Here is a 23405-nt window from a genome sequence, read left to right as displayed (position 1 = left end):
GTGTGCTTTTTAAATGTTCATTCTTGTAGATATATGTGGTCTTGGTCATTTACTAAATTATTCCACCTTCTCTCTCATCCTCCAGATCCAATCAGTCCTCAAACCTTGGCAATTTTACTTCCCCAGTAAGTTTCCTATCAAATCACTCCTTGCAATCTCTGGTCTCACCAACTGCCCCAGGTCTGTCTCATCCTCTCTCTCCTGGACTGCCTTTTTAAGCCTCTTTTTTTTTTTTTTTAATTTTTATTATGTTATGTTAGTCACCATACAGTACATCATTAGTTTTTGCTGTAGTGTTCCATGACCTTTGTTTGTGTATAACACCCAGTGCTTCATGCAATAAGTGCCCTCCTTAATACCCATCACCAGGCTAGCCCAACCCCCAGCCCCCTCCCCTCTGAAACCCTTAGCTTGTTTCCCAGAGTCCATAGTCTGTCGTGGTTCATTCCCCCTTCTGTTTACCCCCCTTCATTCTTCCCTTCCTTCTCCTATCAATCTTCCTGCTATTTCTTATGTTCCATACACGAGTGAAACCATATGATAATCGTCTTTCTCTGCTTGACTTATTTCACTTAGCATAATCTCCTCCAGTCCTGTCCATGTTGCTGCAAACGTTGGGTAATCATTCTTTCTGATGGCTGAGTAATATTCCATTGTATATATGGAGCATCTTCTTTATCCATTCGTCTGTTGAAGGGCATCTCGGCTCCTTCCGCAGTTTATAAGCCTCTTTTTATGTGACAGTCGGCCATCTCATTTGTCCACCTCCTTCCCCTCTTACTCAGTCTTTCTCAAAGTGTTCTCAGCAGCATCTTTCCAAAGTGTGTCCCTTCCCACCTTTATACCTTTCCATGGCTTCCCATTGCCTTTAACTTATCAACCGAAATACCTAGTTTAACCGTCTGCTCGAGTGGCCCAGGTGGTGTGGGAATGCCGTCAATCCCTCCACACTCACTGGGGACCCTCAACTCACTTTTTAAAAACTCACTCTTCAAATCTGAGCTGAGGTGCCGGCTCCTCCAGGAAGCCTTCCCTGACTCCCGCCTCCCAACTACTCGGGTGGAGACCCCTCTTATGTGAACCTATAGGATTCGATGCTTCCTCCGTCACCCTCTGCCTCTGTGCCTCGCACAAAGTACAAGATGCACGGAATAATCACGTGTTGACCGACTGGCCTCTAAAGCCCATTGACAGAGGCTTCGTGTTTGGTAGGTAGTATGTCTGGAGAGTCCTTCTCACGGAGGAAAAGCAGATGCAAAGGCACGGAGGCGCCAACGGTCCTGACGACCGCGAGGACCGCGAGCCTCTAGGGGACGAATTAGCCTGGGAAGAGGCGCTCGGTCTCCGGGGACAGACCCAGGGGACCAGCAGCCATAGAGACGCACCGACCTCCGGGAGTCCTAGAGAGGAAGCGGAAGGGGCTCTTTCCTCACGCACCTGTCTGACAGCGTCCGCGGCCCACTTCCGGTCCGCTGAGGGCTCGGGGTAGGCGGGCGCTGCTGAGGGGCCGCAGGTGAGAGGCGGGTTGGGACGACGCCTGGCGGCTGGGCTGAGGCTGCCGCGGCGGCGGTGCCGGGCTTCGCGGCCGCTGTGGGCCGCTGCGGTGGCGGCGGGGCTGAGGCCGCGGACGGCACGTCTCTCCGGAGGCCTTGGAGGGGCGGGACGCGGGGACTCAGGTGGGAGCGGGGTTGGGCCCGCCCGGCCAGGGTTACCTCAGCGCCCGGGGCCGTCCTCGAACTCGAGACCTGGAACCAGCGCGGATCTGTCAGAAAATTGAAAGTAGCCGTTTTAGAGCAAGACGTGGGACACTCAAGGTAGAGAATGGCTTCTCTTCAAGCCTTCTCTTCGTGAAGTGCCAGGGGTGAAAGATGAATGAGGACCTTTCTAGCCTTCAGGGAATCAGGTAGTCGGAGACGCGTTGGTGAACATTTGCGCCGTAGTGCCCTAAATGCAACAGGGGGGTGAATAAATGCAGTAGCTGGAAGTCTTGAAAGGGAAATCTCAGTTGGTGCAGCGGAGAAAATGAATCGACTGAAAACGTAAAATGGGTTTAAGGAGGGTATCTAAGTACACAGACACCCAGTGGAATATGAAGTAGAAGCTTCGGAAGTACCTTCTGCCAGTTTAATCATTTTTTGTGGCATTAAGAGTGATCTTCCGCTTCTCTGAAAACCGAGCCCCTTCCCCACTTTGGACTCCCAGGTCCGCCTCCTCCGCCTGGAGACCCTGCACCCCTGCCCTGAACCCATCATGAGATTAAATAGTACTCATCCTCTAGTCTAGTGTAAGCCCCTTCTTTTTTCATGAGTACTTGAACCGACATTAACCTTTCTCTCATTTTGGCTCCCCGTGTGGCTCATCTGTGCTGTATCTTTTGGGAGGCAGACCTTGGCCATCTAACCTCTTACATCTCCAGTTTCTTCATTTGAAAAGTAGAGGGGAGTAATACTCCCTATACAGGATGGTTATTAAGTTTTTTTTTTTTTAAGATTTTATTTATTTATTCAACAGAGATAGAGACAGCCAGCGAGAGAGGGAACACAGCAGGGGGAGTGGGGGATGAAGAAGCAGGCTCATAGCGGAGGAGCCTGATGTGGGGCTCGATCCCATGACACTGGGATCACGCCCTGAGCCTAAGGCAGATGCTTAACCGCTGTGCCACCCAGGCGCCCCTGGTTATTAAGTTTTAAATGAGTGTGTGTTCACAGGCTTTCTAACTGGTAGAGCGTACACAAGTTAAAAATCTTTTTAAACATTAAAAAAAAATTTATTATTATTATTATTTTTTTTTTTTTGAGAGAAAGAGCAGGGGACGGAGAAGCAGAGGGGGAAGGAGAGAATCCTGAAGCAGACTGTATACTGAGCGTGGAACACAAAACAGGGCTGGATCCCAGGACCCTGAGATCATGACTTGAGGGAAATCAGGAGTCTGCCCTTAACTGACTGAGCCACCTCGGCGCCCCACAAGTTAAAAATCTTTTGATCAATTGTAATGATACATGTGTCACTCGGTTGTTTTCTTTAGGCTGAGCCACATGGTCACATCCAAGCCACTGGCAAGTCTATTGGCTTTACCTCCAAAATATGTCTTGACTCTTTCTGCTCTGCAGAGACCATCCTGAGTCTCTCCTGCTTGGACCACTGTAAGTGCTGCTTCCCTTCTTGTCGCCTTTAACCTATTGTCTGTTGACATGCCAAAGGCAAAATGACCTTTATAAAACATGTCTCCCTGTGAAAGTAAGGTTAAGCTATAATTTTTAGTTTGACCCAGTTTTTGGATAATCTGCTTCTGCCTGTCTCTACCACCTCTTCTTGTGCAGCTTTGTTCCTCACTTAATTCTGCGGAAGCCGTACTGCACTTTGGCTTGTTCTCAGATACACAGAGTGATTTCTGGCCTCAGTCCTTGTGCCTGGAAAAATCTGAATGACTGGCTCGTTCTCATCCTTTGGGTCTCAGCCTACATGTCATCTTTTCAGAAAATCATTCATCCTCCATTAACAGAGTACCCTACATATTTCCTTTCTAGAACTTATCTCCATTTATAATTTTAATTTATTTGCTTATATATTTCTTCTCTCTGCTGCAGTAGTGTATGAGTAGCAAAGGGTAAGTGCCTTGTTTCTCTTGTTCTGTATTATATTTCTAGTTTCTGCAGGTCTGGCATATATAGTTACTGAAAGTGTATTACATCTTTGGAAGAGTAGGCCCATGTGACTGATCTAATTATAACCTATTTTATATTCTCTGATTTTAGTATTATCTCCTTAATGAGATCCTGCAGCGTTTATGGGTATAAAGTAAACCTTGTACATTTTTCTGCACATACCAGGTGGTTAGCATAAACTTATTGAATTGACATGATTTTCAGGGTACATGTTCAGTCTTTTGAAAGTAATTGTCATGTTCTCAGCAGAAGATCCATTGATGTAGACAAAGAACTGGAACGCACTGACTTTTCCTTTGTCTCATTTATGCTGCCATTTTTGTTTGTCTGGTCTTCCCAGCAGACCCTCAGTCTTCTGGGAGGGGTGTGAAGATGCTTAAGGAGCGTCCAGGGATGGCAGAAGACCCTCAGCAGCAGATGGGTGTTCCTGTGGTAAAGCTGGAGAAAGAGTTGCCATGGGGCAGGGGAAAGGAGGACCCTAGTCCGGAGACTTTTCGTCTGAGGTTTCGGCAGTTCCGCTACCAGGAGGCAGCTGGTCCCCAGGAAGCCCTCAGGGAACTCCAGGAACTCTGTCGCCAGTGGCTGAGGCCTGAGCTGCACACCAAGGAGCAGATCATGGAGCTGCTAGTTCTGGAGCAGTTCCTGACCATCCTGCCGCGGGAGTTCTATGCCTGGGTTCGGGAGCATGGCCTGGAGAGTGGCAAGGCTCTTGTGGCCATGGTGGAGGACTTCACAGAGAGAACATTGGAGGCCAAGGCGGTGGGTGAGAAGGGGGTATCTGGGTGTTGTTTCATTGGTGTGGGAAGGGGAGATTTAAAGAATTGAAAGGTTTGAGGAAGCAGTGGGAATAGATGAGGTGTACAGTCTCCTTCCTCTGCTCCCAGACTCCCTGAGGTACTATTTGGAGGGCAGTGGAGTTTTCAGCAGGAAAAGCTGTTCTCAGGGAAGATGCAGAGCCTGTAGAAGGGCAGTTAGCTTCCTTTTTAGTCATCAGGACAGAGGCCTGGCCATATTTCCTTGTGAGCCTCAGGCCTAAAGAAGGTAGTTGTGACCAGTTTTAAGGTTCCTCATAGACTTATTCCTCTTTGGGCAGAGATGCATGTGGGAATGCAGAGAATTCCACTTGGGTGAATGTTCTTACTAAGAAACACGGTCTGCGCAGTGCTGTTTCCACATGTGGGATATCGACTCAACTGGCTCACATTAGCGGTTCTGTGGTGGTGTTCTGGTGACACCAGGCAGCTGCATCTCAGATGCTTCCTTGGGACTTTGGCCACGTGTCTGTGACTCTTTGGTATAGTCACCTGATTGTTGGCTGGGAAAGAAGAGAGCAGGACTTAAGATTACTGTTTTGCTTGCAAGTAACCGTCTTTCTTCACTTCATCCTTCCTTTTCCTACTGTAGTTACCCCAGACTTCCTCCATAATCCTAAGAATTTTATTTTTACTTCCAACCTAGGAGCTTAAAAGTAGACCAAAAAGGGCCTGTTTTTGTGAATGTGTTTCAATGTGAGTTGTCCTGATTTTCCTTGCTGTTTTTAGAGCAAGTTTTTCTCACTAGCTAATTCACTACAGAATCAAGGTTTGTATTTTTTACTTTTAGCATTTATAATTGGGGGATTTTTTTTTTTTTTTTTTTTTTCTAGTAGGGAGTGTTTGGGCTAAAGTTCTCAACCACACAGTATTTAGCGTCTCTCTGGTATTATTCATGGTGGAATTCGGTCCGGCCGAAGGGACCCTTGCCAAATGGCATGGACACATAACTGCTGTTCAGAGCCTAATAAAGAGAGGTTAGCCTCTTTTTCACCTTCTCTCTGACGTCCTGGGGAAGAACCTAGCCAGCTCTTTATTCCCCTCCCTTGCAGCTGGAATGATTCTTTTCTTGGTTCTCATTTTAGGTTTTAATTCAAATCCCTCACCCAGGCCTCATTCTAATAGATGTTGGGGACTGTCCTTAGGTTCCATGCCACGTGCAGGGAGAGCAGCAGGAGACAGCACTTGGCAGAGGCCCTTGGGAACCAGGTGTCCACCTGGGGCCGGTGGAGATCAAGCCCGAGTGGGGGATGCCCCATGGGGAAGGAGTTCAAGGCCTAGACCAAGGCACTGAGGAGCAACTCAGTCAGGACCCTGGAGCTGGGACACAAGCCTTCCAGGAGCAGGGTAAGATGCAAACAGTAAAGAAGTAAGGACACAGAAAACCATGCTTTGTGACCCTGTCCTTTACAAGCCCAGCAATTGATAAATTAAGTGACCTGTGGGCTGTAATTATGAGTTTTCCTGGTTACTTCCTTGACTTCAGTAGGAAACAGATGAAGTGAAATTGTTTTCTATATCTTGACTCTCTGATTTCTGCAGGGGATACCTGGGATTGTGCTTTCTTACCTTTTCTTTTCTTCTCTTTTTCCTCACGTCCCTTTCTAGAAACCTCCTGGAAATACGCAGGTGACATGTAGGGATATTTTTTTAAGTGGGCAGACAAACCCATATCCCTAAAAGTAATATGTGACTTCATCGTGTTACTGAATCTCAAAGGGGAATTATTGCCAGAGTGTGACCAGGGAGCATGGCTAGCCTTCAAGGGGCAGAGCGTATTGGGTCGGGATTGTCTTTCCAGTTGAGAACAGGGTAGGCTGTACCCAAACCCCATCTGTGTGGAGTCTCCTTAAGGTTCCTAGGGCTCTATGTGTCAGACATTGGACACCTTTGAACAAGCTAACTGCAAGGCAGCGCTAATCTTTCACATGCTTTTTTCCTTTGCTTAGCTCTGCCAGTTCTTCAGGTTGGTCCAGGCCTGCCTCCAGTGAGCACCAGAGACCAAGAGATGGCAGCTGGGTTCCTTACAGCTGGATCCCAGGTGAGCTGTACCTCTGCCCTTCTGGGGACCATGACGTTGCTTTGAATGAGGCTCACTTTCCCTAAGGTTTCTCTGCATAACAAGGTGCCATTCACAAGTTGAATTTTTCTACCTTTCTTACTCTGATGGATGTGACAGCTTTGTTTTCTCCACTTTATCATCTTCAGTTGTTAACTTGAGTTGAGCCTTAGGCCTTAGGGTCTAAAATCAGTTTTAGATGAGGGGATAAATAGCTCCAAGGCTTGAATGGGAATTGGGTTCTGTGGTTGTGAGGGCATAAGCTCAGTGGCTGCAGCAGAGTCTTGGAAATACAGTGGCTCAGACGAGTCCATTACTTCCCTGTTATTAAACTGTTGAGAGGTAGGCCCTTCTCCCAAGACCACTAGCGACCCGGTTCCTTCTGTCTTCTTGCTCTTTTCTTCCCTAGAGTGTTGTCCCCTGTGTTCTCTCCTGCTTTTAGACTCTTCCTACCTTGGGATTATTTCTCTATCCATAACAGTCTCCTGTTGTTTCAGGGGTTGGGGCCATTTAAAGATATGGCCCTGGCCTTCCCCGAGGAAGAGTGGAGGCATGTGACCCCAGCCCAGATAGACTGCTTTGGGGAATATGTGGAACCCCGGGACTGTGGGGTCTCAGCTCCAGGTAAGACTGTTTCCGTTCCAAAGGTAAGAAACTGAGGAATTTTGAAAGCTACAGGTCAGGGTTCTTGCCCTTGTCCCAGATTTCAGAACCTGGTACTACCAACAAAAAAAAGATGAGTAAACAGGTCCAAGGAAAGAGTGTGGACCCAAGTTTAAGGAGCTGGCCCTGTGCTTTCCTGTCAGGAGAGGAGCAGACAAGGGGGCAAGAAAACACCAGGTAGTTAGTTGTTCTGGCTGTAATGAGACCGGTCGGTCATTAGGATTCCTGAAGCACCTACTCTGTCTGTGACTGAAGAGTACCCAGGCTCGAGAACAAAAGAGCCGCAAAAGATGATCCTCTGATCTTGTTCACTCAGCAGGGATTTATTGAGTCCCCCCCTGGGTGCTGGCCCCACCTTAGCAGCTTTGTGTTGGGGCAGGACTAAAGGCAGGGAAGCCTTTGGAGCAGGACGTGTGTGTACAGAGGATGGCAGGAGGATGGACAGAATGAAGTTAGAAACCGGAGGGGTCCATGTGGGCCCAGGTAACAGAGCGAGCAGACCCTGGGCTGGGCCTGTCTCAGGTGGTGGCCAGGTTTTACCTGGGATTGGAGCTGGAAGTGTGAGACCATGATGCACATGAAAAGAGCTCGCTGGAGGAGGAGCAGCAAAAGGAATGGCCATCTCCTTTGTTCCGTCTGCTGCTTTTTCTTTCATAACTTTCTAAATTATGTACTGACTACTCATCTACTGACCCCACCCCATCTGGCCATTTTTCATCTTGAGTGGTGAGTGAGAGTATCACTATACTGCCTTTAGCACATGAGAGCCCATTCTGGCTCCATCACTTACTGATTGTGACCTTTTCTGAAAAGGTGACCTTTTCAGGCCTCTGGTTTCTCAATTGCAAATTGGGAACGTTCATAGAAATCTCATGGCATTGTAAGGATTACTGTTTGGTGAATATAGTAGTGCTAGATATTTTTATTAGCTGTACAAATATTATTTCTTTATGAGTCAGTCAACGTTCATTTATTTATTGACCCAAAAATATTTATTTGGCACTTACTATGTGGCCAACATTCTGCCGGTGACTTTGAAGTCTTAAAGGTGCTTGCCTCTACGATCTTAGCAGTTCAGATGAAGAGCCCAAGTGTATGTAATAATGGTCATTATGGAGTAGTGTAAGGGGCACTAGAGGAGGAGCTTAGGAGACTTGGGTCCAGGACAGGGTTGTCACACCATGGCAGTGATGTGAGTGGTCAGAGACTGCCAACATATATTACAAAGAAATGTAAGACCTCTGTAACGGTAGAGGATGTGGAAACCCTCAGACATAACCGTGTAGTGGAGGAGCTCGTGCAGTGTGCCTGAGATGGTGGTACTAGCATTCCAGAACCTTGATCCCCCTCAGGGATGAAATTCTGCCAGTGGTGCTGCCATGTGCTGAAAGGATTCTGCCTTCCTATTCCCAGAGGGTTTTTACATGCCCTTGGCGATTCTGACTGTTCTAGAGTGTCTGGCTGTGTGCTTGTCCTCTTCCCATTGTTTCAGACAACCTAAGCACTTCCTTGAGTGTTTATGCTGAGTCTGGGTGGGCCAACATCCGTTTCCCATACATACTATCCACTGGCTGTCTCAACCTTCAGATCGTCCTGGGATTTAGTCCCATGTACCTGTGGCTCCTGCATTGACAGCTGTGTAGGATTGGGCCTGAGAAACCAGAATTCCATGATACGTAATACCTAGCACATATTTACATCTCCTCAGGGTCCAGGTAAGGCTTGTGCTTTGCATTTAGTTTCAGTTTTACTATTCATAACACCTCAAAACTGGAAACTACCCAAATGAACATCAGCCAAGTTAATAAATAGATTCCAATATATTATTACAGTGAAATACCTTATACCAACGAAAAAGAACATAGTGTAATTATAGCTATGTTTCACAGTGTGGGTGAATCTTAAAAGCATAATAATGAGCAGAAGCAGCCAGAAACAACGTGTGAATCCATTGCATAAAGTTCAAGACCACGCAAAAACACTTTATGGTGATAAAAGTCTGGATAGCATGTTTGCCTGGGGGGCAGAATATAGTCACTGGAGGGCATGGGAGAGGGCTTTCTGGATGCTGGTAATATGTTTCTTGAGCTGGATGCTGTTTACATGGTTGTGTTCATTATGAAAATTCTTTGAACTCTACAGTTATGTTTTGTGCACTTTTACTTTCCTGGGAAGTTTACAAAAGAATCCATCGGCGGTGAGAGCTGTGTCCATCTTTGTTTAGGTCGGGAGGCATGTGATGTTTTTCTTTTTGTGTTTTAACAGCCTCACCTGAAAGGACCCTTTCCATCCCTAAGTGCTGCTTGTTGTCTGTCTCTCTTTCTCTTTTTAAAAATTTTATTTTTAAGTAATCTCTATGCCCAACATGGGGCTCGAACTTAGAACCCTGAGAGTAAGAGTCTCACGCTCCACAGACAGAGCCAGCCAGGCACCCCTTGTCTCTCTTTTTTTCTGTCTTGGGTACTTTGCTCCCTAGAGCCTTCCCTTTTTTTCACCTTCCTCCTGTTCTGTAAATACTTGTTCTGTTAATTTAGAGAGAGTGAAAGAGGAATCAGAGGAAGGACATCTAGAAGGGCTGAGGCATTTCAGTAGCATTTATGGGCATTTCAGTCTGGTAGCGGTCAGTGACAGAGTGGGTTTGTTCATTCATGCAGCAGCCACTAAGCCTGTGCCAGGCTCCCAGGAGACCCAGATTAATAAAACCTGGTTAGGCAGAGGGAACAGCGTGAGCAGGGACCACTTGGTGAGCAAGTGTAGGGAGGATATGGAGAACTCCAAGTAGTTCACCATCCCTGGAATTGGTTTATAATCTCTAGGGAAGGCAGAACACCTTGATGAATGTAAAATTGCATTTTCAGCAAGATTGTATGTAAATAAGTACAGGATAAGCCAAGTGCTAATTCAGTATATATTAGCTGAAGAAAGCAAGCAGGGCATGTTTCTTCAAGGAAATCATGGAGTTAGATTTAGAAGGAAATGAAAGTCTGAGTTAGTAGAAAGTTAAGTGAGTGGGCATTTTGGCAGACTATTCTGTAAAAAGGTACAGAGATTGTCTTAGCTCATGTTGCTACAATAGAATATTATAGACTGTGTTGAAATAAACAACAGACATTTATTTCTCAGAGTTCTGGAAGTTCAAGATCAAGGTTCCTGTAGATTCAGTGTCTGGAGAGTGCCCTCTTCCTCGCTTGTAGCCAGCTGCCACCTCACCATCTTCAGAAGGCAGACAATTGAGGGATCCGTCTTGTGTCTCTGTCTTTTCACAAGGGCAGTAATCCCATCTTGAGGAATCATGCTCACATGACCTCTGTGTGCAAAATGCTCTGGTTTCTCTTCCTTTTCTTATAAGGACAGTAATCCCAACAGGGGGGCTCCACCCTCATGACTGTACCTTATTACTTCTGATAGGATCACATCGGGGGCATAGGGCTTCAACCTATGAATTTGGGCGGTTGGGGACACAGACATTTAGTCCTAACAGATGGAAAGAAATAGAGCAAAGTCTGGTTTTAGAGTCAATGAAAGGAAACTGTATTGAGATTGTTGGTCAAAGGGAAAAAGAAGGAATTGTTAGGAGGACACCCTTAGGAACCAAATTCTAACATATAAGTTTACTTTCATAGTTGCTGCAGAATCAGCCTGTATCTCCTTTGTCCTGTAGGCATTGGGAGCAAGGAAAAGGAGGCTAAAACCCAGCAGGCAGACCTCAAAGGGGCACTTGCTCGGGTGACATCAGAGAGGTTTGGGGAAGCCACGCTTCAGAGCCCTGAGCTTGGAAGAACGTGTGAGCAGGAGCCCAGTAGTTCTGTGGGAAACATGCCAGGGCCGCCGCCTCCTCAGCATGGTGTCATACCCCTTCCGGATGACCTCAAGACCCACAGCTCCTTCTGGAAGCCTTTTCAGTGCCCCGAGTGTGGAAAAGGCTTCAGTCGGAGCTCAAATCTTGTCAGACACCAGCGAACTCATGAAGAGGAGAAATCCTATGGGTGCGTTGAATGTGGGAAGGGATTCACCTTGAGAGAGTACCTCATGAAGCACCAGAGAACACACCTGGGAAAGAGACCCTATGTGTGCAGTGAGTGCTGGAAGACCTTCAGCCAGAGGCACCACCTTGAGGTCCACCAGAGGAGTCACACAGGGGAGAAGCCCTACAAGTGTGGTGACTGCTGGAAAAGCTTCAGCCGGAGGCAGCATCTGCAGGTGCATCGGAGAACTCACACGGGGGAAAAGCCCTACACCTGTGAGTGTGGCAAGAGCTTTAGCAGGAACGCAAACCTGGCTGTGCACCGGCGAGCCCACACAGGCGAGAAGCCGTACGGGTGCCAGGTGTGTGGGAAGCGGTTCAGTAAAGGGGAGCGGCTGGTCAGACACCAGAGGATCCACACTGGGGAGAAGCCCTACCACTGTCCTGCCTGCGGGAGGAGCTTCAACCAGAGGTCCATCCTCAATCGGCACCAGAAAACTCAGCATCGCCAGGAAACCCTGGCTCAGTAAGGGTGCCATGCTGAAATGCACCTTTTTTGCGGATGGAAGGTCCTGGAAGGTGCAGGACCTTTCAGGACCACAATTGGAGGGAGACCTCATTGGAGGATGCATTCGTGTTTGGTCACCAAAGGGCTTTGAGGTGGGGGTTGAAGAGTGATGGGCTGCAGAAAGGCACTTTGACCAATTTTCTTTCCATTTGTTGTCAAACAGAACTAGGGAAAGGCCTTCATTGATTTTGAGTTTCCAGAGGGTACAGCTCCTCATGTCTCTTATCCAGGTGGCGTGAACAGTTTCTTACCGTCTTTTGGAGAAGGATATCCTGAATTTCAGAGCCTCCTTTGGTGGGATGTTTATATCTGCCTCTTGAGCAAGTCTGATAGTAAAGGCAAAATTCTGTCCCATGTTGGCAGCTTAAACCTCATTTTTATGAGGGCTGTATCTACCTGCAAGATCATCTGCCTTCTTTCTTTTCCACTTAACAAATATTTATTGAACAGCTACTATGTGCCTGGTGCTGGGAACACTGGTGAACAAGACACATGAGACCTGAGCTTCCGGAGCTTGTGATTTAGCAATGGAAACACACAGAACCATTAATAACTCCAGGCATTCTAAGTTATGTTTGTGCTAAGTGCTGTGTGAGAGGATAGTTTCTGGTGCTCACTCGTTCTGCCCTGCTGCTCAGGTGCTGGATCTTTCCCTCCCCAGTTGTGATCTCTCAGGCAGCTTTGTTTGTTTTACTTTATTTGTAGCCCCCTTTGTCTCTGTACCATTGTACCCTCATCTGTAAAGTTTCCCCATTATTCTTTGTATTGTAACAACTGTTCACCCATCCATTAGGAAATTAATATTTTGTTATTGATCACTAAATAAACATGAAAGTATTTTAAAAAGCAGTTCTATATAAAGATCTAATTAAATGAATCTGAAAGATGAACTGGTATTAATTAATACCCTATATTTGATGGCACTTTACAGCATATAAGATGCTTTTTTTTTTTATTCTTATTTTATTCATTCCACACACGTTTATTGAGGCCCAACAGGAACTCAGCTAGGTGTTTGCCGTATATCAGTGAATAAAATGGGAAAAGATCCTTGACCTCGTAGAGCTTATGTTTTAGTGAATATATTTGATCTTCAGAACCACCTAAGGTGGAACCCGTCGATACTCCCATAAACACTCTGGACCTGGGATCTGAGCCTTTGTCCTTGGTCCTGTCAATGTCTTACCTTGAAATGCATTCGCCGCCTACCTCCTGTTACTAAATAGTCTCTGTTGATATATCTAGATCCTTGTCATCTGAGAGGCTCTTGGTCGCCAACTGGGGATGATGAGGTGGTAGTGATCAGTGTTGCATGAGTGCCAATTCGGGAAAAATAAAGATGTTTGTAGGCATTTAAAAATACATAATAATGAGAAGATACAGTATTTGTAACTGTTCATGCTTTTTTATTTTGCCATCAGTGAAGGGTTTCCTTTCTGTTTAAAATTCTGGAATATTCTGCTTAAAGTTCTTTGTAATGAGCATGGACCACACTGCAGTATCCTTATAGTGCTGTGCCTTTGAATGCTGGCTGCTGAGTGAGTTAGTCTGAGTACTGTAATTACAAGATGTGATTTGTCTTGTGCCTTTTATTTTTATTTCACTGATTTATTTTTTAAAAAGTTTATTTGAGAGAGCATGATCGAGCATGAGCAGGGAGGAAGGTCAGAGGGAGAGGGAGAAGCAGACTCCCTGCTGAGTGGGGGGGGCGCGCGGTGGGGAGCCTAATGCTGGCTGATCCCAGAATGCTGGGATCATGACCTGAGCCAAAGGTAGACTCCTGACTGAGCCATCCAGGTGTCCCTTATGGTGCCCCCCCCCTTTTTTTAAGATTTTATTTATTTGTCAGAGAGAGGCAGAGAGAGAGCAGAAACAGGGAGGGGCCGGCAGAGGGAGAAGCAGGCTCCCCGCTGAGCAAGGAGCCCGATGCCGATGCCGGACTGGATCCCAGGACTCTGGGACCACTACCTGAGCTGAAGGCAGCCGCTTAACAGACTGAGCTACCCAGGCGTCCCAGTGCCTTTTAATATTAGATTCTTTTCCTGAGTTTTTACCTCCCCATTTTTCATTGTAAATAAGATAAATGATGACTTCAACATGGTTGCATTACTCAGTCTACTTTGAAACACGTTATTTTATCAAGTATATAATGAATCCCCGTGTATTCGTTATTTGGCTTTACCCATCATAAACTCATAGCCAGTCTTGTTTTCTTTCTACCCCCTCTTCCCTCTCTTCCACTCCTACTGAAGTACTTTGAAACAGCTCTCAAATGTTGTCTATAAATATTTCAGTGTGTATCTCTGAAAGGCAAGAACTCTTTGAAAAAGAAAACCCAAAATACTATTATCATACCAATAAAAATGAGTAATTCCTTCATTTGTAATTAATGTTTAATAAAAACCATGTACCTTTTAAAGGCTTGTTTGAGTTACTCTCCAGATAAGATCCATAACTTGCAATTGATTGCTTTGTCTACTAAGTCTTAAAATCTATAGTTCCTATTCTTTTTTCTCTTTAAATTCATTCATTGAAACGACTACATTATTTATTTATCCTGTAGAATTTCTTGTCTTTGAATTTTGCTGTTTGCATACTCATGACATAATTTAATATAGTTCTCTGCCCTCTGTATTAACTGAAAACTTGCAAGTCTAGAGGTGTAACAAGATTCACTTCTCGTATTTTGGCAAGAACACATTAGAGATGGTGGCATGTCTGGTTGTTTATATATGCTTTTAGGAGCCTAGATCTATTTATTTCATTAATTCTATAAATGATTCTTCGTTTATTAACTGGGATGCTTCTATCAGAAACTTCCCCTCATTAACTAATAGATTACCTTTAGATACAGTTCATACAGAAAAGGAAATGCTTGATTCTTCCCTTTGCTTGTTTTCACAATAAGGATCTTGTTGCTTTGCTTCCTGTAACTGTGATAGTTATTTTTTCAATCAAAATGCATTCGTGGATTTAAACCAGTCCACTGCAGTTCTTCTTATTGATGCTCAGATAATTTCACCTTTGGTCAGTAGGAGCCTTTTCAACTTGGCTTCTGATTCCTATTGACATAACCCTAAATCATCTTTGATAGTTTCCTTGCTTTCTGGTATGACAAGATGTTGCAAGCTCGTCTCATACATTTCCTGCTCCCTTTGACTGTGAAGGAAGTGCTGTTAATTATGCCAGGACAGTATTGTAAAGTGGGACTCCAGGACAAACAGGGATATTTGGTGACTTTGTTTACAGCCCTCATCGTGTGTGATTGGGGTCTGCAGTTTCTTCACCCAACTATAATGTGCACTTTCAGGGCTGGCTGCATGTGCCATGCTGCTATGATAATGAAGAGTGCCAAGGGGTATGACCTTTGTAAGAGAAACCCCTCCTTATCATTTCGGTGGTGAAAAAACCAGGTAACTTTCTGCCCAAGGTCTGCTCAACCTTTGCACTATTGACATTTTGTGCCAGATATTTCTTTGTTTTGGAGGCTGCCCTGGCTGTTTCGTGCATCGTAGGATGTGGAGTGGCATCCTTGGCCTCAACCTACTATCTCGATCTACTAGATGCCAGTAGCACCCCCCAATTGTAACAATGAAGGAGGTTTCCCGACATTGCTAAATGTCCTCTGGGTGGCAAAATTGACCCTTGGCTGAGAATCACTGCTTATAGTATTCAGGATAATAGCTGAAGCGAATCAGATTGTTTAGTTACTGAAAGAAAGGACTGGCCTCGCAAGGACTAGAGCGATTTCCTGCTAAGCTTAATGCCCCAGCCTAACTTTATAGAAAACAAAGGAGTTTTATGAAAGATCACTTGGGTTAAATGTATTATTGCCCTGCAGAGCCAAGAGCTATTGGAATAGAATTTCAGGATAGGGGCCTGGAAATCTAGAACCTAGGTGGTTTCTATGCAGGCAACCTGGCTTGTTGCTTTGGGTTCCTTTTAGGTAGGCACCTCCCATGGATCCTCTACATCATAAAGAACTTTTCTTGGGGCCTAGATTCATCTTCCCTGTAAATGCATGTGTATGGTGGGGCCACTTAAGGTTAGTGCAGCCAGTGCAACCTTTTTTTCCTCTGTAATAAGGTCTTCAAGGCACACAGTAGACAGTAAATATTTGAATGACTGGAAGGCCTGGATTTCTGCCTTTTTTCAGTAGCTAGAAGGCTGGTCAGGTGTCTGAGGAAGAAACAGGACATCGCCCCTAGTGGCCCTTCTGATATGGCAGTCATCTCTAGCTGTGCCACCAATTAGGGTCCTGTCGAAATCACTTAGAAATTCTATAAGCCAAGGAAGTTCACTGGGGCTTCCTACAATTTTGTATTCCTGTCTTACTTTTTTCTCCCTTTATTATCTCAGTTTCTGAAGGACACACTTCTAGAGATTTATCGTGTCAGTCCTGTCCCTAGTATTGACACGTTTTAACAAATTTCAGTAAAAATTTGTTAAGGCAGGCAATGTTCTCCCTTGTGTTTGTTGCTGGGAATTTAAACTGCCAGGAGAGAGAGGGTGGAAAGGGTTGGGTAACGCAGGTGTTGTGCCTTGACAAGCAGAAGGACTTGGGAGAAGCAATTTCAGTTTTCTGGAAGAGCAAATAGGCTCCAATAAAAGGGCTGCCATCACTGCCACATGCTCCAGCCATAGCTCTGTCGTCTGAGTGGCCAGACACCAGGAAATGGCAGCAAACTCAGGAGCTTGCCTCATGTGTTTTCCCTTCCTAAGTAAAAATTGTAATCTCTGGAGAAGGTAGTAGATTAACCTTTAGATAGGTTGGGAAAAAGAGGTGCTACAAGGCCATTTATGCCTTCTTGATGCCCACCTCCGGGAGCTATTTGCGTGTTATTTCTGTCTCTGAAACAGTTGAGGAAAACCTGATCTGTATCATCTAGAAATGTCATTGACTCCTGCAAAAGGGCTCAGCATGTTGTATGAACAGGAAAAGTAGAATGAATGATAAGTAGTTTATTATTGAGAGCCAGTCTTCGAACGAGGTTTCTCCAGCCTTTATTTCCAAGGGTTCTTGCTGCAGGGACTGAGGCACTAATGGAAGGAATGGGAAATAAGTGATGGGAAGAAACCCAGCAGTTAAAACAGTGTGGGATTTGCACATGAATGGGATAGCAGGAAAGGTTGAGAAATAGCCCCGGCTCTGTATAGAAATCTAGTTTGTAATAAAGATGGAATCTCAGATCACTGGGCAGTTTTATTTACTTATTTATTTATTTAAGATTTTATTTATTTGAGAGAGAGAGAGAGAAGGAGCAGGGGGATGGGCAGAGGGAGAGGGAGAAGCAGGTTCCTTGCTGAGCAGGGAGCGCGACATGGGGCTTGATCCTAGGACCTTGAGATCATGACCTGAGTCAATGGCAGACGCTCAATGGACTGAGCCACCCAAAGATTTATTTTTTTAAAAAGTTGCATTGGAATAATTGAACAGTGATTTGGAGAAAGATAAAAATAGACCCATTTCTCACATCACATTCAAGAATAAACTCCAAATGAATCAGGAATCCAAATGTGAAAAATGAAATTATACAAGTACCAGATAGCAATGTGGATGTGAATTCCTTTAAAACACGGGTTCAGGGAAAGACTTTCAATCTAGGACTGAAAATCCAGAGGCATAAAAGAAAAGATTGGTGCATTCCCACATAAAAATTTAAAGAAGTTCTGAATGGCAAAAACAATAAGCAAAGACAAATGACAGGTTTGGAGAAGGTAATTTCAACATAACACAAAATTCTAATATTTCTAATATACAAAGAACTTTTTTTAAAAAAGAGAAAAAAAAAACCCAAACGAAACAATCGCATCAAAAAACTGACAAACTTGACTTCATAAAAAGATTAAAAAAATGGCTATTAACCATATTCAAAGACGTTGACTTTCACTTAAAATAAATTCCAATTAAAACTACACCGAGAGATTTTTTTTCCATCCGATTGGCCAAAATTCCAAAGCTTGACAGTACAGGCTGTTGATGAGTTTGTGGGGAAACAGGAATTCTTTTGTGTTGCTAATGGCATGCAAAACAGTGCAACCTCATGCAGAGGAGAATTTAGCAGTATCTTACAAAATTATGGATGGGTTTAAAGTGACACCTCTAATAATATGAAAATACATATGCACAACATTATTCATTACAGCCTTCTTGCTAACTGCAAAAATATTGGAAGCTATGTAAATATGCAGGATAGGTGATTAAAAAACGATGGCATGTCCACACAACGTAGTCTTGTGCAGCTTTAAAAAACATTATTGGTTCAGTTTTCACAATTGGAATATGGATCTGGATTAGATAAAATTATCATATTGATGTTAAAAGTACTAGTGTTGATAACTATGTTGTGGTTATATAAGAAAATATCTGTGTTCTTAGGCAATGCACACGGAAGTATTTAAGGATAAAGGGCCATTGTGTGTGTCCATACACAAATATATACATACATGTATGTACAGAGGGGAGGTGGAGGCAGGGGAGAGGAGGGAAGAAAGGAAGGTAAAAATGTTAATGATAAATGAATCAGGGAAAAGGATATGTGGCTATTTTGCACTATTGTTTTTGCAACTTTTTCTGTAAGCTTTAAATTATAAGAATTTAAAATTAAAAAAAAAAAAAAAACCCGACAGGATTTACTAGTTAGGAATGTGGGAGGAAAAGTGTAGCAAGTCCTTGTCCGATGATAGTGGCCCTGAGGTGGGAGCAGGAGGGTGATGCAGCGTATAGCTGATGAGATGCACTGAATTCATCATACCTCATCTTGTGCAAGAGCTGCAGATTCATTCCCGTGCTTTTTTCACTGTGTGCGTGGTTGGCCAAGGCTCCTTCATGCAGTGGCTGAAGACAGACCTTTCCTGTGGCAGCTTCCTTTATGGAAGGTCCTGTTTTCAGTGTCTTCACCCTGGGCTTGGTTTTGTGTGGGCGTACTCACAGGATACTTTCACCTCAGCCTTTACACTGGTCATTTGCTTAAGGCCTTGTAGCCTCTCCAGGTGCCTTCAGTTACATTATACCTTCTGCCCCAAATACGGGACCATTTTCCCCAGACCTACTGGTTTTAGCCCATCGCCTCAGGGAGCATCTTTGGTAACTAATTCATGTTCTGGTTAATACAAACGTACAGGTATCCCTGTGGGCATTTAGTCTCAGTTTTGAAATTATTTCACAATTTGTAACTTACTCGGTGCTTATGACAGACCTCTATAATAGGGCAAAATTGATGGTCATATAAATGAAATCTGGAGGGTTAACTGGTTTGAGCAGCAATGAGTTAAAAAGGAAAAGTAAGTCTAAATTTAGAATTGTTGAATATGATGGATTGTTAGATGTTAGGGACTGGTCTTCAGAAAGCCTCCTTTTTTTGTGTATTTTGTTTTTTAGATTTAGCTGATATGCTGGGAATTAGGCACTGAGTAGGCATTCGCTTGACACCTCTAGTGTGTAACAGAGTTTATGTACCATCCAGTGACTGTAGGTATACATCTGAAAGCTCCCCTAACACCAGGGCCTAGCAAACCTCAGAGGACCTCAGCTCCAGCCCACAGCCAGTGTCTTCATGCACCGTTAGACCAGCAGAAGCTGTTCCACCAACATTCCAGCGTCCTTACTGTTCCCTGGTTTCTGTACCCTCCCTGACTCCAAAAAGGACCCAGATGCTTCTCAAATCCCACCTGGCACTGATCATACCTCTACATTGAAGTGCTTCAGGAAGCTCAGGGGAGCAGTAGGAGGGGTAACTAGATCGTAGGAGGTTGGACTCTAGAAGATCATTTGCTCATGGAATAATGGCATCTGACTCAAAAGATCTTAGAAGTGAGTGATCCAGCTCCACTGTCTTAAAACCTTTCCCTTGTTTCCGTGATCCTGCAGAGAAAATTGCTGCCTCTGGGTGGTAGTCAACACTCAGTAAAATCAGCTCTGTCAGCTTGCTGAGCTTTATTCACTCCTTTGCTGGGGGTGGAGTCGGCAAGTCCTTGATATACTTGATACTCAAGGTGAAAACTATCCCTAAAACATTCCAGATGGAGATTTTGTCCTTCACGGTGTTAAATTAATTAAAGAAGGCCATTAAACAGGTAATTCTAATGCCATGGCAGCCCACATAAGCTACCCAAAACCTAAGTCTGTCAATGTCTCAAAGTTAAGAAATTGAAACACGAGGGCAAATAATCACAAATAGCCTTTGGCTTTCTCCTATAAGGCAATCTTAAGCTATAGCCAATCAAATAGTTTCTTTGCTTTGCTTCCTATGTTTATAAATGTCTGGCTGCTACCTTCTGTGGGTGGAATGCTGCTAGCCACTTCTGGTTTGTACTGTCTGATGGGAATTGATTTTTGCTCAAACTCTTAACATTTTTAATATGCTTCAGTTTATCTTTTATTATTTTTTTTATAATTATTTTTTTTATAAATTTTATTTTGTACCATACAGTACATCCCCAGTTTTTGATGCAGTGTTCCATAATTCATTACTTGCGTATAACACCCAATGCACCATGCAATATGTGCCCTCCTTACTACCCATCACCAGCCTATCCATTCCCCCACCCCCCGCCCCTCTGAAGCCCTCAGTTTGTTTCTCAGAGTCCATAGTCTCTCATGCTTCATTCCCCCTTCTGATTATCCCCCTTTCTTTATCCCTTTTTTCTCCTACCAATCTTCCTAGTTCTTATGTTCCATAGATGAGTGAAACCATATGATAATTGTCTTTCTCTACTTGACTTATTTCACTTAGCATTATCTCCTCCAGTGCCATCCATGTTGCAGCAAATGTTGAGAAATCGTTCTTTTTGATAGCTGAGTAATATCCATTGTATATATGGACTGATATCTTCTTAATCCAGTCATCTGTTGAAGGGCATCTTGGCTCCTTCCACGATTTAGCTATTGTGGACAATGCTGCTATGAACATTGGGGTGCATATGGCCCTTCTCTTCACTACGTCTGTATCTTTGGGGTAGATACCCAGTAGTGCAATGGCTGGATCGTAGGGTAGCTCAATTTTTAACTTTTTAAGGGACCTCCACACTGTTTTCCAGAGTGGCTGTACCAACTTGCACTCCCACCAGCAATGTAGGAGGGATCTCCTTTCTCCACATCCTCTCCAGCAATTGTTATTTTAAGCCACTAAATTTGGGTAGTTTGTTTCTTTGCAGCAGACACCTGAAGCATGACCCTGCCACAATTACACTCCTTATCAATTGCTAGTCCCTGACCTGGATATGTTTTTCTTTATAGCACTTAGAACTTTCTGACATATTGTGTGTGTGTGTATTTTTTTTTTTTTTTCTGTTTTCCTCCCCATGGAACATCAGCTGCAGAAACTTTGTTTGCTGATATATCCCCAGTGCCTAGAGTATAGTACCTGGTACAGAATTGTCACTTGAGCTCAAATTGTATGTGTTAAGTGGATGTAGCTGTGGCCCTCTGCTGTGGAAAAGGCATGCAGTAGGAACGAGAAGGTATTGGCGTGAAAGGATTACATGGGACTTGGAAAATGCTGTATAGGTGATATTTATTATTCTCATTATTCTTGAAGATAACTTCCACTTTACTACTAGTGGTACTTAATAATGCTATTTTTAAAATGTGGATAATGGAACTATTTTTCTTCCTTTCTTCTTGAATACTTTATTTTTTTATTTTTATTTTTTTATTTTTTTTATTTTTTATTTTATTTTATTTTATTTTTTTTAAAGATTTTATTTATTTATTCGACAGAGATAGAGACAGCCAGCGAGAGAGGGAACACAAGCAGGAGAAGTGGGAAAGGAAGAAGCAGGCTCATAGCGGAGGAGCCTGATGTGGGGCTCGATCCCGGAACGCCAGGACCACGCCCTGAGCCGAAGGCAGGCGCTAACCGCTGTGCCACCCAGGCGCCCTGTTGAATACTTTATTTTTTTAAATTAAAATTAACATTCTGGTACGTTCATGGGATTGGGTTTATGTTGCCGAGGGTGGTTGACGTCAACTTTTCTCATATCGTTTTTACAGGTTTCAGGTGAGATTTTGTTGGTATTGTTGTGGCTTTATGGTCAGAGGCCCAGGGAAGCCTATATCCTGCCCTGCCAGTCATCCCAACTCCTGAGGGCTCCCAAGGAAACAATATGCTCAAAGAACAATAGCAAACTTTGAGCCAGAGTGCCACTTCGTTAGTGTCTGAGTTACCCAGTAACCTCTATCGTGGACTCACTTGTCAAAGGTGAGCTGGAAAATAGTCTAGACCTACCCCCTTCCCACTCTCAGCCCAAATCGGAATCAAGGATCTGTGTGCTTAGCCATGATGTATATAGAGAGAGGGCCCAAAATGAGGACTCCAGGGAGACCATGAATAGAAGAGGAATAACCAGGGGCAGGCTGGAAGGAAAGGGGCTTCATCCCTGGATGCTGACCCGTTAGGGCACACTGCCCTTCGTAAAATATGCACCAGTGAACTCTTTAGGTTCTGACCAGCCAGATTGGTAACTCTTTTTCCTTGGAGGGGGAGGAGGAGATAGAAAGGTATTGGTTAAGACTAAATCATGGGGAGAGAGGACATAAGTGTTCTTTTTGCAGTGTGTGCTACCATTGTCATGGTCATCATCAGCATCTATTAGCAGCATACTTTTATTGAGTCATTATTTTAAACCTAGCACTAGGATAAGAGTCTTCTGAGGATGAGTTTCTTAAGATGAATTGGACCTTTTATAAAATTTAAAAAGGACACAACCATCCTGTTTGGAGTGGAGTTGTGGTGAACATGAATCATGCAAAGCCAGGTATGAAAAGGATTGAACAGAATCAGAATTATATGGCATTCCAGTGGAGAGAAAATACTCTCTGTCAGCTGGGGTGATGTGAGGTGGCTTCCTGAAGGGCATAGTATTTTATCTGAGCTTAAAGGACACCTGAAATTTTGATAGAAATGGGCAAGTTGGGCCTGCCGGAACCACAAAAGTAGAGACTAAAAAAGCACAGTGTGTTTGGTAGAATGGTGAATTTCAGATGGACTGGAGTCAAATGGCCAGTAACTGTGGGGCCAGGACTAGCAGCCAGCGGGTAGGACTTTCTGTGTAATGTTCTTTCAAGCTCTACCATACCCCTTGCAGCCTGCCTAGGTTTTCAGCTGAGATATTGCTGCAGGCACTCCTGATGCAAGTACCTAGAGTATGGAACCCCACCCAGCAGCATCCAAGGCCAAGAGTGGGATGGCTTCGAGGATAATCAAGTCTGTCTCCAGAGCTAGATTCAACCCAGAATGTGGAGATGATGGTTGAGGAAGTAGGAAGTAGTGGAGGAGTTTAGAAATTGCGATGCATGAGAGTTAAGGATTTTGAGGAACTGGGGGTGTCTAGGGCTCTCAGAGGGCATCCCTTTGGCACAGGCTATCAGCACAGGCCATAGATTCCTATGAGTTCACCTTTTTCACATGAACCCTCTCCAGAAGGTCTGCAGATAAAGATAATTTGCATCTGTTTATGTGGTTCTGTCTTTAGGGGAGAGTTTATGCCCCTCAGTAGTCTGTGTGTGGGGGCCAAGAAGGGGCTTGCAAATTACTTATGGAGTAATGAGAGAACTCCCTGGCCATGGTGACCCAAACCAATGAGGTCTGTGTTCTTCCAGCCTTCTGTATGTGGAGCCTGTCCCTGGTTCATCCCATTCTCAGCACAGAAGCCCTGAGAGGGGTCTTTGCTG

At 44.4% G+C, this 23405-nt stretch overlaps 1 protein-coding gene across 8 annotated transcripts; it reads left to right on the top strand.

The window, feature by feature from the left end:
• The first annotated feature begins 1436 nt into the window (after window positions 1–1436).
• ZSCAN25 (zinc finger and SCAN domain containing 25) lies at window positions 1437–14150 on the top strand. 8 transcript variants are annotated; one of them, XM_026516195.4, is made up of 7 exons: window positions 1437–1513; window positions 3026–3143; window positions 4009–4424; window positions 5623–5824; window positions 6427–6518; window positions 7034–7160; window positions 10861–14150. In XM_026516195.4, the coding sequence occupies exons 3-7, from the start codon at window positions 4038–4040 to the stop codon at window positions 11691–11693; spliced, it is 1641 nt and encodes a 546-aa protein (XP_026371980.1). In that variant the 5' UTR covers window positions 1437–1513; window positions 3026–3143; window positions 4009–4037; the 3' UTR covers window positions 11694–14150. The 8 variants fall into 8 exon arrangements, with proteins under 8 accessions (XP_026371980.1, XP_026371979.1, XP_048080693.1 ...); XM_026516194.4 differs by having other exon boundaries at window positions 4006–4424; XM_048224736.2 differs by having other exon boundaries at window positions 4006–4428.
• The last annotated feature ends 9255 nt before the right edge of the window (window positions 14151–23405 follow it).

This window comes from Ursus arctos, unplaced genomic scaffold, assembly GCF_023065955.2.
Source record: "Ursus arctos isolate Adak ecotype North America unplaced genomic scaffold, UrsArc2.0 scaffold_2, whole genome shotgun sequence".
Taxonomy (NCBI): Eukaryota; Metazoa; Chordata; class Mammalia; order Carnivora; family Ursidae; genus Ursus; species Ursus arctos.
Note: the sequence above shows the minus strand (reverse complement) of the source record. Positions and strands in the feature narration are given on the sequence as shown.